Source organism: Mobula hypostoma, chromosome 5 (genome assembly GCF_963921235.1).
Source record: "Mobula hypostoma chromosome 5, sMobHyp1.1, whole genome shotgun sequence".
NCBI lineage: Eukaryota > Metazoa > Chordata > Chondrichthyes > Myliobatiformes > Myliobatidae > Mobula > Mobula hypostoma.
This window is the reverse complement of record NC_086101.1, coordinates 120965029-120982668: the sequence shown is the minus strand read 5'-3', so window position 1 is coordinate 120982668 and position 17640 is coordinate 120965029. Positions and strand designations below refer to the sequence as shown.

The 17640-nt window shown below is 41.7% G+C and overlaps 1 protein-coding gene across 1 annotated transcript in view; it reads right to left on the bottom strand.

The window, feature by feature from the left end:
• Positions 1 to 17640, bottom strand: part of ift74 (intraflagellar transport 74) — a 256862-nt gene that overhangs the window by 45484 nt on the left and 193738 nt on the right. The window contains exon 15 of the mRNA XM_063047634.1: positions 5311 to 5437. Within this exon, the coding sequence (XP_062903704.1) occupies positions 5311 to 5437 (127 nt within the window). The remainder of the gene's footprint in view (positions 1 to 5310; positions 5438 to 17640) is intronic.

Below are 17640 nucleotides of genomic sequence, written 5' to 3'. Positions count from 1 at the left end.
AACATCAACCTGGTACTGAAATCAGTAAGACCAAGAAATTAATTGTGAACTTCAGGAACAGGAAGATGAGAAAACACATACCAATCCTCATAGAGATTATTGAGGGGGAGGTGTTAACTGTCTTGAGGAAATTTAGAGTGGATAAATCCCAGGGCTTGACAAAATGTTCCTTGGATCCTGTCGGAGGCTAGTGCAGAAATTGCAGGGACCCTAGCAGAGATATTTAAAATGACCTTTGCCACAGGTGAAGTGCCAGAGGATTGGAGGATAGCTAATGTTGTTCTGTTGTTTAAGAAAGACTTTAAGAATAAACCAGGAAATTATAGGCCAGTGAACCTGACATCAGTAGTGAGTTAGTAACTGGAAGGTTTTCTAAGGGACTGGATACATTAAGTATTGGGATAGACAGACATTGATTCAGGATAGTCAACATGGCTTTGTGCATGGTAGGTTGTGTTTTATCGAGTTTTTCGAAGAAGTTACCAGGAAATTTGATAGAAGGCAAGTGGATGTTGTCCATATCGATCTTAGCAAGACCTTTGACAAGGTCCTGCAGGACAGGCTGGTCAAGAATGTTCACTTGCTTGCTATTCAAGATGAGATAGTAAATTGGATTAGGCATTGGCTTCAAGGGAGAAGCCAAAGAGTGGGAATATATATTGCTTCTTTGATTGGAGGCCAGAGACTACGTGCCATGGGGGGAGGGAGGTCATTCCTCACCCAGCACCAATCCCTTTTTTTACAGCCCTGCAGCACTTTAAATGTCTGTTTTTGTAATACGCATACTATGAACATTTAGAATGAAATTTGAAAAGTCGCATACTTTTGATTTGACTTATTAATTGAAGGGTATAATGAAATATGGTGCACAAAGGAAGGCTTTCATACTTCGTGCACTGTTTCGCGTCTGTCTTTATTACAAATCCATTTGCATCCAGATGAAAGATATGTCTTAATCCTCATTAGATCATCTAAATTCCATTTCTAGTCTGTTTCTAGATTTACATTTGATTGAATTCACAAGACTAAACCCACATTTGCAGTCAGCACTAGAAGCTGGCCAGCGGTTTATTAAAGATGAGCTACTGACTTCCATTCCATGTTGTTAGAATTTGCAAGTGTTGTAACTTGAAACATTGACAATTTAAATACAGTGCCTATAAAAAGTATTCAGCCCCTTTGGAAGTTTTCATTTTTTATTGTTCGACAACATTGAATCACAGTGGATTTGAATTGGCTTTTTTGACACTGATCACCAGAAAAAGACTATTTCATGTCAAAGTGAGAACAGATCTCTACAAAGTGATCTAAATTAATTACAAATATAAAACACAAAATAACTGATTGCATAAGTATCCACCGCCTTTAATATGACACACCAGATCATCACTGGTGCAGCCAATTGATTTTAGAATCACATAATTAGATAAATGGAGATCTGTTTTGGAGACCTGTGTGTAGTTAAGGTGTTTCAATTGATTGTGGTAAAAAAGGCAGAACGGAGGATGTCCACGGTTGGTGGGGTCTGTGGTTATGCTGGCTGCTTACGCAAGAGGCAAAAAAGTATAAACAGTTGATGTAGACAGCAGCATGTGTACCACCCGCTTCCTGAAGCTAATTACCATCACTTCTGTTTTGCTGACATTGAGGGAAAGGTTGTTGTCATGACACCATGTTACTAATCTCCCTATTTCCTTCTTGTTCTCCAACTCATTATAATTTGAGATGCAGTCACAATGGTGGTATTGTCTACAAAAGTATAGATCCTGGTGATGCAGTCATGAGTGTACAGGAAGTAGAATAGTGGGCTGAGGACGCAACCTAGTGGAGCATTAGTGTTAAGAATAAATGTGATGGATGTGTTGTTGCCTGTCCTTACTGATTGAGATCAGTTGCAGATACAGGTGTTGAGTTCCAGGTCTTGGAGTTTGGTAATGCCAGTAAGTTGGAAAGAATGCAGAAGATATTTATGAGGATGTTGCCAGGATTTGAGAAATGAGTTATGGAGAGATACTGAGCATATTGTGACTTTATTCTTTGGACCAAGGGGAAAACAAAAGGGTGGTTATATAGCGGTGTATAAAATCATAGGTGGCATACAGTACAGGGACGATATTCCTAGGTTTTTATTCACAGACTTTATTCCTAGGTTTAGGGTATCATGAATCAGAAGCAGAAATAAAGGTGAGAGTGAAGAGATTTGACAGGCATTTGAGGGCAACTTTTTCACCCAGTACATGGATGAATTTCCACAGGAAGTGGACGGGCAGGTACATTAATGTGGGCAGGTATGTGGGCAAGCAAAGGTCATAGGGACATGGGCTAAATACATGTAAATGGGACTAGTTTAGATGGGAATCTTGGTTAGCATTGATCAATTTCCATGTTAAATTTTGTTATAGGGAGAGATTGGATGGGTTGGGTCTGTTTTCCCAAGAACAAAGGTGGCCAAGAGTTGGCCAAATAGAGGTATATAAATTTTTAAGAAGTACAGATAGAGTGAAGAGATCTTTTTTCTCCATAGCAGGGGTGTGAAAAACAAGAAGGAATTGTTGAGGGTCAGAGGAAGGAATTTTAAAGGGGATTTAAGGTGAAAGATTTTTTAAATGCAGAGTGGCTAATATCTGAAACTCACTGCCATAGGAGGTGGTGGAGTCAGGTTCAGTGGCTATGTTTGAGACATTTCGACGGGCATTTAAGTAAGAATGATATGGACCTATCACAGGAAAATTGGATTGGTATGGATAGTAAATAGTTCAGAATGGACGTGATGGACCACACAACCTATTTCTGTGCTGCATATCTCTATTAGATTAATATATTTTAAAAAAGGGTCTGGACTTCAGCAATGTTTACTGATTATAAAAGCTGGGCTCAAGAGGGAGAGGTTGAACAGCAATGCAAGTGTCAATAGAGACACCAAATGCTCACAACTGCATAGTCATTGAGAAGGACACATAGAACCTGTTGAAACATTGGTTGGGATGACAGTTTTTTGACAAAATACTTTGTATTATTATTTGAGTCATTGAACTTAAAGTGCTTAACAACAATTTTTACAATATTATCAAATTGCATTCTTAATATAAGAAAAGTCCCAAAGTGCTAGGTATAAGTGTGATAGCAATGAGGAGGTGGAAGAGGTGACTAATATTTGGTTAAAAAAGTGTAATTTAAGGGAGTGAGTGGTGGGAACTTGCTTGCAGAAGCACGGAACAAAAACTTAGACAAAGAGTTTATCTGATTTATTGTTCAAGAGAGTTACACACATTAGAAAAGGCAAGATGAAGAGAAAACTTAAACACAAGAATTTGAAGATAGTCTTGCAAGGCAGGTAAAACTGAATCTCTGCCAATTCCTGGCTGTTTCGTATTTAATGCACCAAGGCACCTTCAGATATCAGTTAAGAGTGGTAGTGTGAAGCAGAAATCACAAAGGCAAGACCAGGCAAAGACTGCCTATTTCCTTTTCTAACGGAAAGGGGAACCAGTTTTGCTTTTACAACAATCTGACATTCCAGGGCAACCTTTACCAATATCTCAGATAAACTGGCACTATCATTGTGGAACCTATAACTACTTTCTCTCAAATTGCAGGAATGTCAACAAAATCGCTGGCCAATATGCTCTGGTTCTGGATAAAAATAAAACCAAGTAAGGCAAGGCTGGATAATGGAATTGAATTGGAATTAGCATTGGTTTATTATTGTTACATGTATTGAAATACAGTGACAAGCTTGTCTTACATACTGTTCATACAGATCAAATCATTGTACAGTGCACTGAGGTAGAACAAGATAAAACAATAACAGAATGCAGAATAAAATGTAACAGCTACAGAGAAAGTGCAGTGCAGGTAAACAATAAAGTGCAAGATCATTACAAGATAGATTTCAATGGTCAACTTATCGTACTATGGAACTATTTAATAGTCTTATAACAGTGAAGTAGAAGCTATCCATGAGCTTAGTGGTATGTGCTTTCAGGTATTTGAGTCCGAATGGAGAAGAGAAAATGTCCAGGGTGATTGGGGAGGTTGGTTTCTGTGATAGGCTGAGCTGTGTTTACAACTCTGCAGTTACTTTCTGTTACATGCAGAGCAGTTGCCATAATTGCAGTGTTGCATCCACATAGGACACATTGATAAGACTGATAAGGAGGAACAGGAACATGCAAAACATCTGTAACCTCCTGAGGAAGTAGAGGCATTGTTGACTTTTCTTGGTCATGATACCTATGTATCTAGACGAGGATGGGCTACTGGCGATGTTCGCTCATAGGAACTTGAAGCGCTTAACCCTCTCAAGCTCAACATTGCTGATACAGAGTCGTGACATGAAATGAGAAGAGAACAGTTGGTCATGTCAAATTCTCCATAAGCGTCAAGAAGGATGAGGGAACTGCATCAAGGTCCAAATTTGGTGGTGGTAGCAGATTTTATGGACTATTAGGTCCCATTAATACCTCAAATCATTTTAAATTCCTTCTTGATCTGGTGAATATGAAGCCCCTGAGGTCCTCTTTCATGCACACCCTTTAAACTGACAAGTTTTGGTCCCAATATGTTTAAAAGGAACGTGGGAACAGGGACTTAGTGAGTTTGAAAGGAATACTGGAAAAGGGCCCCAATTAATTTATAAAGAGAAAGAGAAATACTGTATTATTCACTGAGTCAGATTATTTGTGTTTCAAAACACACATGATTACAGTTGTACTGTATTTGTTCTATTTTAAAAAGTAAGGTTTGATGATATAATGAGAAAAATTATAAATGATACACTACATTCTATATTTAAGGCACTTGAACATAATCTTGTTGAAATATTTAAGAACTATTGTTGGGAGTAGTCTATAGAACATTTATGGTCCAGTTTTTTCCAGTCCTGATGAGGGGTTTCGGCCCGAAACATCGACTGTTTACTTTTTTCCATAGATGCTGCCTGGCCTGCTGAGTTCTTCCAGCATTTTGTGTGTGTTGCCAAGATATTTGGTTCAATGAAGAAAATTCTCATTGAATTAAATTGAACGAAATTTATTACTTAAATCCTTCATATACTGTACGAGTAAAAATCTTTATGTTACAACTCCGTCTAAATGTGTAACGTGCAATTTATAGTAATTTGTAATAAATAGTATGTACAACAGGACAGTCAATATAACATAGAAATACAATTCTATCAGTGCTCATTGCTCAAAGGCTGTCTAAATCAGTCTTCAGCCAGACACTCCCTGCCCAAATCTTGCATATATGAAAGCAACTGACAAGGAGGGCACCAAGTGGAATAAAACCATATATTCTAAAATAACTTACCATCAGTCAAACCCTTGGCAGTTGTCTGTGATTTCTGCATTTCAGTCTCCTTGAAATTCAGGTCCTCCTGCATGGATTTAAGTTCGTGTGCAGTTACTGATGAGATTTGTCTCATCCGATTCATATTCTGCAAGGAAGACCAATAGGTACATTACATTTTGCTAACTAACTCTTCTCCTACACTGCTTAATAAAATTATAAATAAAATGGAATCTTGATACAAAAAAAAACAAAAGCAGCCTTAGGAAAACATGGACTTAGACATTTGACAGAACAGAAGCTGATTCTGTGGGTGAGGAATCTGTCATAAATACTGTATGTAAATTTGGCCTGGAAGACATGCACCTTTGGGGAGCAGCCCTGTAGATGACCTGGTTCCTCGCCAATTTCGCCGACTGAAGGTCTGTAGGATATTGAAAGATCGGGACAGCAGGCAGTGTGTACTGCTGTCTGAAGAAGGCCCCTGTACTCGAGTGATTTCCTCTCTCTCTCTCTCTTTTGATGGTGAGTGAGAGCCTGTTAGTCCTCAAATCAGAGGGCTTGGAGAAGTGACGTAGAAGATTGTAACATTGGAACAGCGAGTTGCTGGTCTCCTCCCTCATAGTTGCAGGAGCAATCCTTCTCTCCCTCACTAGTGAGAGAGAGTCTGTCTGAGATACCAAGTACTGGGTTATGGAAACTAATAGTTTTTGATGGACTGTAGAGCAAGATCTCTTTGGTGGTGGTGGGGGATCTGGATTGGTGCTTCTGCTGCGCAAGTTGGGGGGGAGGGTCGATGCTTGTGCTGCTACTTGTGTGTGAGTGGTGGGGAGGGGGTCTTTGGGGTTCTTATGCTTTTATCATTCATTCTATGGGGTTTCTTGTTTCGTGGATGTTTATGAAGAGTAAGGATTTCAGGTTGAATACCATATACATTCTCTGATATTAAATTGAACCATTTGAAACATTTGATTTTGTCGATTGATCTTCAATAGACTTAATTTGTTCATTTTACTATTTATGTTAGTACTAAAATCTTCAGAAACAGTATTATTATTTTTGTTACTTTAAGCAAAATGTTAAAATATACTGGTAGATCATTCCCAAGTAACCTGGTTTTAAAGAAAATTGCATCACAGCAACAATTGTGTTACTGGTGGTTAGGGATTACAGAATTTCAGACTCGTAATAATAAAGTTAACTTTTCTATAAGATTTTCGAAGTTAAACTGCTCTTAACACTATAAATTTATCACTGCAAAGTAAGAATACTAAAGCTTGATATAATGTTTAATGAAGTATTTTTGCACAGGTGAGATACATCTCTACCAAAGGAGATGTATGGCACTCCTTCCCTTTGGTGGATTGGAGTTCACCCTTGGGCAAGGCGTGGCACCCGCTTAGCCCTCCCGATCAGGGTCACGTGAAGCCATGGGAGCAGGTGATAGATGGTTGTATGAGCAGCTGATGCTCATTACAAGTCCTGGTTACGTGACCACTGATGCTAAGCAGACAGTCTCTGAAGAGTAATGATAATGGCTGGGGTCACCTGTCTTGTAAAGACCCTGCCCAGAAGAAGGCAAACTTAACCAATATATTCACTTTACACCTATGACTGTGTGGCTAGGTACATCTCCCACACCATATTCAAGTTTGCTGATGACACCACTGTTGTGAGCCGTATCAAAGTGGTGACGAATCAGCGTACAGGACGGAGATTGAAAACTTGGCTGAGTGGTGTCATAACAACCTCTCACTCAATGTCAGCAGGACCAAGGAAATGATTGGAGACCTCAGGAGAGGGAAACCAGAAGTCCATGAGTCAGCACTCATTGGAGGTGGAGAGCGTCAGTAACTTTAAATTCCTGGGCGCCACTATCTCAGAAACCCTGCCCTGGACCCATTATATAAATGTAATTTTAAAGAAAGCACACCAGCATCCTTACTTCCTTAGGAGTCTGCGGAGATTCGGCATGTCGTCAAAATCCTTGACAAACTTTTATAGATGTGTAGTGGAAAGTGTATTGACTGGCTGCACTGAGGACTGGTATGGGAACACCAATGAGCAGAAAATCCTACAGAAGGCAGTGAATTCGGCCCATTATATCAGGGTCTAGCCTCCCATTCAGCACATCTACATGAAACACTGTCGTAGTAAAGCAGCATACATCATCAAAGATCATCACCACCCAGGCCATGCTCTTTTCTCGCTGCTGCCATCAGGTAAAAGATACAAGTGCCTCAAGTCTCACACTACCAAGTTCAAAAACAATTACTACCCCCCAACCACCAGTCATCAACACTACACTCATCTATTGAGATGTTCCCACAGTTAATGATCACACTTCAAGGACTCTTTATCTTGTTATTTCCTGTTATTTATTACTGTTTATTTATATTTGCATTTGCACAGTTTGTTGTCTTCTGTGTTCTTGCTCTTTCTTTGATCCCGTTTACAATTACTGTTCTGTATATTTGCTGAGTATACCTGCAAGAAAAAGAATCTCAGGGCTGTATGTGGTGACATGTGTCTACTCTGATAATAAACTTTACTTTGAACTTTTGAACTTTAAATAAGTCATACAAAAAGAGGAAAAAGTAGTGAGGGTTCATGGGTTAGATTAATTTTAGGGTAAATTTAAAGGGTATGACAACATTGTGGGCCAAAGGGCCTGTACTGTGCTGAAATATTCTGTTCTATATTGATTTGAGAAACTCTTCCAGATGCACCTAACAAATTCTGCCTCCTTCTGCTCTGAGGAGGTGCCCATCTATATTGGTGAAGTTGAACTTACCCATGACAACACCACCACTGTTTTCACACATTTCCCTAATCTACCTGCATATTTGTTTCTCAATGACCCAGTGGATATGGGGAGGGGGGTGCGGTGTCTGCAGTCTAGCTGCACATTTCTTATTTTTGAGTTGTACACCAAGAGACACAGTGAATACACTCTCCATTATGTCTTTTGAAAGTGCAGCTGTGATATTATCCCTGACAATCTGAATGCAACTGCCCCCCTTCTTTGACCTAATCGCTCTCTTTTCTAAAACACTGAAACCCTGGAATATTAAGCACCCAAACCTGTCCTTCTCTCAATCAAGTCTCTGATTGTACCTATGCATGATCTATGTTTAACATTATGATCTACGTTACGCTAACTAGTCCTCCAATTAAAATAAACATACTTCAACCCATTCGTCCAATTGTGACTATAACTTTGTTCCTACCTGTCCTTCCTTAAAGACTTACTGGTCAAGAAATGTTCTGACCCAGTACTCTTATTCCCATCCCCATACTAAACAGTCTTAAACCCTGAGTAGCACTAATGAACCTCCCGGCCACAATATTGGTTTCTTTCCAGTTAAGGCACAACCTGTTCCACTTGCACAAGAAGCATCTACCAGTCACTTGCTCACTGCTCCTGAAGGAAGGTCCCGGTGTTTGAACGGTCTTTCTCTCCCTCGATGCTGTCGGAGGATGATACCGAAGTTCTACGTCTATGATTTATTGATTGGATTGTAGTTCATTAGGACTCTTTTAGGTTTATGCTTTATATTCTGCATTTTTGCCCGTTCTTTCTTTCTGCTGTTTGCGCAAGGGGGTTTTGGGATTTGATGTTCTTGTTGCCGTTTACATGATTTGTGTTTTTGCGCGTAGGGGATGGGGTTTGACGTTCCTGTTGCCGTTTGCACGATTTGTGTTTTTTCATAGAGTGTGGGGCTTTTATGTACTTGATGCTGTTTGCATGATTTATGTTTCTGCACGGGGGTGGGGTTTGATGTTATTGTTGCCGTTTGGGCGATTTGTGTTTTGCGTGGGCGGGAGAGGTTTGATGTTATTGTTGCCGTTTGCGCAATTTGTTTTTTTTCGCACGTGGGGATTGGGGTTGATGTTTTTCTTTAAACAGCTTCCATGGTTTTCTTTGTTTCATGGCTGCCTGGCAAAGAGGAATCTCAGAGTTGAACATTAAGGCATTAAATCCCAGAGCTATCACAGACAATGAAGAAGATTATTAAAAATTCTAGAGGGATCTTATTCAGATAGATAAGTAGCCAGCAGACTGCCAAATGGCTTTCCATTCAGTTAAGTGTGAAGAGTTGCATTTTGGGAGGACTGTTGGCATGACAGCTTTCATCAGTCAGGGCACTGAGTATAGGAATTGGTTGTTCAAAGTTGAGCAGTTGTAGAAAAACCTTGGTAAATCCAGACATGGGTTATACTGCATACACTTTGCTCGCCCAGTTATACGAAAGACATCATTAAAATGGAGAGAGTCTCAATGTCCTCCAGTACTTGGCATTTCTACCTTGGATAAAAGACTGCCTCTATCATATAGTTACACACTTCCATCAGGTCACCCATCCTCTCACAATGCCCCAAAGAAAACAATCCAAATTTATCCAATCTGTGAACTCACTCAGCTGCATCATGGGTACTAGACTCCCCTGCATCAAGAACATCTTCAAAAGGTGATGCCTCAAAACCACAGCATCCATCGTTTAAAAACCCCCACCACCTATGTTCCCTCTAAGCTGTGCGTGTGTGCGCATGCACACACGTTTTTCAACCAACGCACAAAGGAAATTAATGTGCGCACAAAAGGTTAGTTACCTAAAATAATGTAGTAATTAATAATTATACTTATTGAAAATAATCTTTCAGCTAAATACAAGCAACACACACAAAATGCTGGTGGAACACAGCAGGCCAGGCAGCATCTATAGGAAGAGGTACAGTCGACGTTTTGGGCCGATACCCTTCGTCAAGACTAACTGAAGCAGAGGCATTGACCTTGGGATTTAGCTGTCCATCTCCCTCACCAAAAGGGGCAGGTTTCTTTTTTGTGAACGAAGAGGATGGCAAACTCCATCCCTGCATTGATTATTGGCCCCTCGACATCACTATGAAGAATCACTACCCTCTTCCTCTGCATTTGAACACCTCCATGGAGCAACCATGTCCTCTAAGATAGATCTACACAATGCTTACAACTTGCTTCGCTTCCAAAGAGACAAGTGGAAGACTACGTTCAACACATCCACTGGCCACTCTACCTTGAAATGCCATTTGGACTGGCCACTGCTTCCTCTGTTTGTTAGGCCTTGCTCAACGATGTGCTCAGTGGATTTCATCAGTAGTCTGCTTCCGTCAGTTAGAACCACTAGCATTCTAGTAGTTGTGGACCGGCTCGCTAAAACAGCCCACTTCGTTGTTCTCCCCAAGCTCCCATCAGCTCATGAGAGTACCCCAAATTCCCCCTCCCACATAAAAAATATGAACAAAATGGAGGAGACACATCAACCCCCAAATCCCTCCTCCTGTACAAGAAATGATCAAAACAGATCAGGCACATTGGCCCCAAAATCCCCCCACCCGCACAAAAAAGTGAACAAAATGGATCAGGCGCATCAACTCACAAATCCCCCCTCCCACTCAAAAAAACAAACAAAGCAGACCAGGCACGAGGAAACCTGCAGATGCTGGAATTTCAAGCAACACACATAAAAGTTGCTGGTGAACGCAGCAGGCCAGGCAGCATCTCTAGGAAGAGGTACAGTCGACGTTTCGGGCTGAGACCCTTCGTCAGGACTAACTGAAAGAAGAGCTAGATTTGAAACAGACCAGGCATGTGTTCAGGCTGCATGGCTTCCATCAGAACACAGTGTCTGACTGAGGACCACAGTTGGCATTCTATTTTTGGAAGGCTTTCTGTTCTGTTGTAGGAGCCACAGCCAACCTCTCATCAGGTTTCCACCTCCAAACTAATGGCCAGACTGAGAGAGTGAATCGGGAGCTGGAGACAACCCTGTGCTGCTTTGCTTTTTCCAACCCCACAACCTGGAGCTCCCAACTTGTTTAACATAGAACATAGGACAGTATAGCACAGGCATAGTTGTGCTGAGTGAAGTAAATTAGTAGTTAATTAAACTAATCTCTTCTGCTTCCACAATATCCATATTCTTCCATTTTCCTCACATTCATGTGCCTATCTAAAGGTCTTGTAAAACTCTCTAATGTTTCTGCTTCTACTACCTCCCCAGGTAGCACATTCCAGGCACCCACCAGTCTCTGTATAAACAACATGCCCCTCACGTCTTCTTTGAAATTACCCCCCCCTCATCTTAAATGTACGCATTCTGGAATTTGTGATCTCAGCCCTTGGAGAAAGATACCGTCTGTCTTCAAATTTTGAGGCCATCTGTAGTTTGCGGTTGACCATGGATGTTGCATCCCAGCTGTCTATGATATGCAAGCCAGGGCAGTACAATATGGAGAGCAAAATGTTGTCCATGTAGCAAGCTCTCCCTCTCCACGAGGCTGATAAATCCAAAGTATACAGAGACCGATACAGTTTGATACTCGTATCATCACAGGAGTTGCCAGTCAGCGTTGAACTCAGCATAAGGATTCCAGCTCTGGATTTTCCTCAAGGTTTAGTCGTGAAGCCTGCACTATGAGTGGGTATAGCCACAAGACAGCGGAAGTTTAAGATCAGAGGTTTCTTTCTAGTTGAGCTGCCAACCATGGCTGATGAGCCCCATGACTGGTTTTAAGGCTCCAGTAACCCGCCTTTCAAAGTTCAAAGTACATTTTATTATCAGAGTACATACGAGAGGTGATTGATAAGTTCATGGCCTAAGGTGGAAGTAGTCAATTTTAGAAAACCTAGCACATTTATTTTTCCTACATTTACACACTTAGTCCAGCAGTCATGGAGCATACGGATCCCTTCTCTGTAGGAGTCGGCGTCTTGGACCTCCAGAGAGTGGTCCACAGCAGGGGTGATTGGTAAGCTCATAGCTTCTTTCTTTCTTTTTAAATCTTTTTATTAAGTAAGTATACAAAAAAGGTAAGCCATATAAACATTAATACAATGTTAAAGTATAATAAAATTCCAAAAGGTATCAATACCAAAAAAAATACTACAAACAATGTAATTTAAACATAAGAAACCAAGATAACATAATAGTATACTAAATTTTATATATATCAATGGAAAAAAAGAAAAAAAAAACCCCAAAAAAAACCCACCGTGCAACTAACTAAAAGCAAGGCAAAGCAATGGGCTAACTTGAAACCAAACAGAGTTAAACTTAAAATCACGTCCTCAATCCCGACCTCCATTAAAAACAGTGAAAAAAAAACAAGAAGGGTAAATATTACATTAAATGAAAATATCGAATAAAAGGTCCCCAAATCTGTTCAAATTTAAATGAAGAATCATAAAGGTTACTTCTAATTTTCTCCAAATTCAAACATAAAATCGTCTGAGAAAACCAAAAAAAGGTAGTTGGAGCATTAAGCTCTTTCCAATGTTGTAAAATACATCTTTTCGCCATTAAAGTAAGAAATGCAATCATTCTACGGGCTGAAGGGGAAAGATTACTAGAAATTTTAGGTAGTCCAAAGATAGCAGTAATAGGGTGAGGAGAGATATCTATATTTAATACCTTAGAAATAATATTGAAAATATCTCTCCAAAAAGTTTCCAAAGTAGGGCAAGACCAAAACATATGAGTTAAAGAGGCTATCTGCCCCGAACATCTATCACAGAAAGGATTAATATGCGAATAAAAACGCGCTAACTTATCTTTGGACATATGTGCTCTATGAACCACTTTAAATTGAATTAGGGAATGTTTAGCACAAATAGAGGAAGTATTAACTAATTGTAAAATCTGCCCCCAATCATCCACAGAAATGGTAAGCCCCAATTCCTGTTCCCAATCTACCCTCATCTTATCAAATGGAGCTTTCCTAAGTTTCATAATAATATTATAAATCATAGCCGATGCACCTTTCTGACATGGATTGAGGTTAATTATCGAATCTAAAATATATGTAGGAGGAAGCATTGGAAAGGAAGAAAGTATAGTACTTAGGAAATTTCTAACTTGTAAATATCTAAAAAAATGTATTCTTGATAAGTTATATTTATTAGATAATTGTTCAAAAGACATAAGGGAACCATCTAAAAATAAATCCAAAAACCGTAAAATACCCTTAGTCTTCCAAGTTTGAAAAGCGCGATCCGTAAAGGAGGGAGGAAAAAATATGTTACCTAAAATAGGAATTGCTAACCCGAATTGATTAAGATCAAAAAATTTTCTGAATTGAAACCAAATGCGCAAGGCATATTTAACTATCGGGTTAGAGACCTGCTTAAGGCGTTTCGAATCAAAAGGGAGAGAGGAGCCTAAAATAGAGTCAAGTGTATAACCCTGAACAGATTGTAATTCCAATGCTACCCATTTAGGAATAGATAGTATGTCCTGGTCAAGTAACCAAAATTTCATATGTCGAATATTAATAGCCCAATAATAGAATCTAAAGTTAGGTAATGCTAAACCTCCATCTCTCTTAGCTTTCTGTAAATGTATTTTACCCAGTCTCGGATTCTTATTCTGCCAAATAAATGAAGAAATTTTAGAGTCAACTTTATCAAAGAAAGATTTTGGAACGAAAATTGGTAATGCCTGAAACACATATAAGAATTTTGGCAAAGCTCATAGCTTCAAACTTCAAACTTTCTGCATTTTCACTTAAAGAGTTGAACTGCACGTGCATGTAATGAGAGCTGTCTAACTCATCTCCTTCTACCTTAGGACATGAACTTATCATTTACCCCTGCTGTGGACCACTTCTACAAAGAAGGGATCCGTATGCTCCACAACCGCCGGACTAAGTGTACATGTAGGAGGGGACTATGTTGAAAAATAAATGTGTTGACTCCTTCTACTTTAGGCCACGAACTTATCAATCACCCCTCGTACACTGTATCACCACTACAGCCCTGAGATTCTTTTTCCTCTGGGCATACTCAGCAAATCTATAGAATAGTAACTATAACAGGATCAATGAAAGATCAATCACAGTGTAGAAGACAACAAACTGTGCAAATGCAAATACAAATAAACAGCAATAAATAACGGGAAATAACAAGATAAAGTCCTTAAACACAAAATAATCTGCAGATGCTGTGATCAAAGCAACACTTTCAGTATGCTGGATGAACTCAGCAGGTCGGGCAGCATCAGTTAGAAACGATGAGTCGACGTTTCGGGCCGGAGCACTTCGTCAGGACTGAAGAATGAAAGATGGGGAAGGATTTGAAGAATGCTTGTAGCTTCAGTTGAAAGACCAGTAATTTGAAAGACAAAGGGGTGAGGGAGGGGAAGCATTGACGTCATAGCCCTGAAAACAATGAGTGGTAGAAGAATGAGGCAGAACCATGAGGGAGCTGGGGGAGGGGGCAGAGTGAAATAAGGATAGAGGAAGGGAAGGGGAGGGAATTACCGGAAGTTGGAGAATTCTATGTTCATACCAAGGGGCTGGAGACTACCTAGACGGAAGGATGTCTTTACATTTACATTTCCTTAAGTAAATGACTTTACTTTACTTTCTTTAAGGATCGTGGTTTCCCTTCTACCGTCATCAATGATGCCCTCACCCGCATCTCCTCCATTTCCCGCACTTCAGCCCTCACCCTATCCTCCAGCAACCACAACAGGGACAGAGTTCCCCTGTCTTTGTCCCCTGTAAAATGGAAGGAAATTGGCAAGGATTCCCCTCCCGCTACAGATGACCCATTCTCCTGTCTTCAACCCTCCTCCTCCCCCTGGACATCCCACCCGGGTCTTCTACCTGCACTCGATCTCTTCATCTCCAACTGTCGCCGAGACATCAACCGTCTCAACTTCACCACTCATCTCTCCTGTTCCAACCTCACTCCCTCTGAACGCACTGCCCTCCACTCTCTCCGCACTAATCCCAACCTCACCATCAAACCTGCTGACAAAGATGGTGCCGTAGTAGTCTGGCGGACGGACCTCTACCTCACTGAGGCAAAACGGCAGCTCTCTGACACCTCCTCTTACTTACCACTGGAACAGAACCCCACCAAAAAACATCAAACCATTGTCTCCCGCACCATCACTTATCAACTCCGGAGACCTTCCATCCTCAGCCGCTAAACTCATTATTCCCACACCCCGTACCGCTCGGTTTTACCTCCTCCCAAAGATACACAAGCCTAACTGTCCCGGTAGACCCATAGTTTCTGCCTGCTCCTGTCCCACCGAACTTGTATCTGCCTACCTGGACTCCATTTTGTCTCCCATAGTTCAGTCCCTCCTCATCTACATCCGGGATACATCCCATGCCCTCCACCTCTTCAATAACTTCCAATTCCCCGGTCCCAACGGCTACATTTTTACTCCGGATGTCCAATCCTTATACACCTCCATTCCCCATCAAAAAGGCCTCAAAGCCCTCCGCTACTTCCTGGATAATAACCTCACCAGTTCCCCACAACCACTACCCTCCTCCGGTTGGCAGAACTGGTTCTTACACTTAATAACTTCTCTTTTGGCTCTTCCCACTTCCTTCAGACTAAGGGTGTAGCTATGGGAACTCACACGGGACCCAGCTACGCCTGCCTCTTCGTTGGTTATGTGGAACAGTTTGTGCTCCAAACCTATTCTGCTACTGCTCCCCAACTTTTCCTTCGGTACATTGACGACTACATTGGTGGGGCTTCCTGCACCCATGCTGAGCTCGTCAATTTCATTGACTTTACTTCAAACTTCCACCCAGCCCTCAAATTCACTTCCTCTATCTCGGACACTTCTCTCCCCTTTCTCGATGTCTCGGTCTCCATCTCTGGAGACAGACTGTCCACTGACATCTTCTACAGGCCCACTGACTCTCATAACTACCTCGACTATACCTCTTCTCACCCCGCCACATGCAAAAATGCCATTCCCTATTCCCAGTTCCTCCATCTCCGCCGCATCTGCTCCCAGGATGAGGCTTTCCGTTCCAGGACATCTCAAATGTCCTCTTTCTTTAAGGATCGTGGTTTCCCTTCTACCGTCATCAATGATGCCCTCACCCGCATCTCCTCTATTTCCCGCACTTCGGCCCTCACCCCATCCTCCAGCAACCACAACAGGGACAGAGTTCCCCTTGTCCTTACCTACCACCCCACCAGCCTCCGGATCCAGCACATTATCCTCCGCAACTTCCACCACCTTCAACAGGACCCCACCACTAAGCACGTCTTTCCCTCTCCACCCCTCTCCGCTTTCCGCAGGAATCGGTCCCTCCGCAACTCCCTTATCCGCACGTCCATCCCCACTGATCTCCAAGCCGGCACTTATCCCTGTAAGCGCAAGTGCTACACCTGTCCCTACACCTCATCTTTTGCAAGCATTCAGGGCCCCAAACAGTCCTTCCAGGTGAGACAAAACTTCACTTGTGAGTCTGTTGGGGTCATCTATTGCATCCGGTGCTCCCAGTGCGGCCTCCTCTACATCAGTGAAACCCGACGCAGATTGGGGGACCGCTTCGTCGAGCACCTCCACTCCGTCCGCCACAACAGACAGGATCTCCCGGTAGCCACCCACTTCAACTCTGCCTCCCATTCCCACTCAGACATGTCCGTACATGGTCTCCTCTACTGCCATGATGAGGCTAAACTCAGGTTGGAGGAGCAACACCTCATATACCGTCTAGGTAGTCTCCAGCTCCTTGGTATGAACATAGAATTCTCCAACTTCCGGTAATTCCCTCCCCCTCCCTTCCTCTATCGCTATTTCACTCTACCCCCTCCCCCAGCTCCCTCATGGTTCTGCCTCCTTCTTCTACTACCCATTGTTTTCAGGGGTATGAGGTCAATGCTTCCCCTCCCCCAACCCTTTGTCTTTCAAATTACTGGTCTTTCAACTGAAGCTACAAGCGTTCTTCAAATCCTTCCCCATCTTTCATTCTTCAGTCCTGACGAAGCGCTCCGGCCCGAAACGTCAACTCATTGTTTCTAACTGATGCTGCCCGACCTGCTGAGTTCATCCAGCGTACTGAAAGATAAAGTCCTTAAAGTGAGATCATTGGTTTGGGAACATCTTAATAGATGAGTGTAGTTATTGCCTTCTGTTTAAGAGACTGTTGGTTGAGGGGTAGTAACTGTTCTTGAATCTGGTGATGTGAATCCTGAGCCTCTTGTACCTGCTACCTGACGGCAGCAGTGAGAAAAGAGCATGATCTGCGTGGTGAGGATCTTTAATGATGGATGCTGCTTTCCTACAACAGCGTTTCATGCAGACGTGTTCAATTGTTGGGAGGGCTTTACCTGCAACGTACTGGGCCGAATCTACTACCTTTTGTAGGATTTCCCATTCAAAGGTATTGATGTTCCCATACCAGGCCATGATGCAGCTAGTCAATACGCTCTTCACTACACATCTATAGAAGTTTATCAAAGTTTTTGATGTCATGCCAAATCTCTGCACACTCCTAAGGAAGTCGAGGTGCTGTGCTTTCTTTGTAATTAGATTTATATGATGGGTC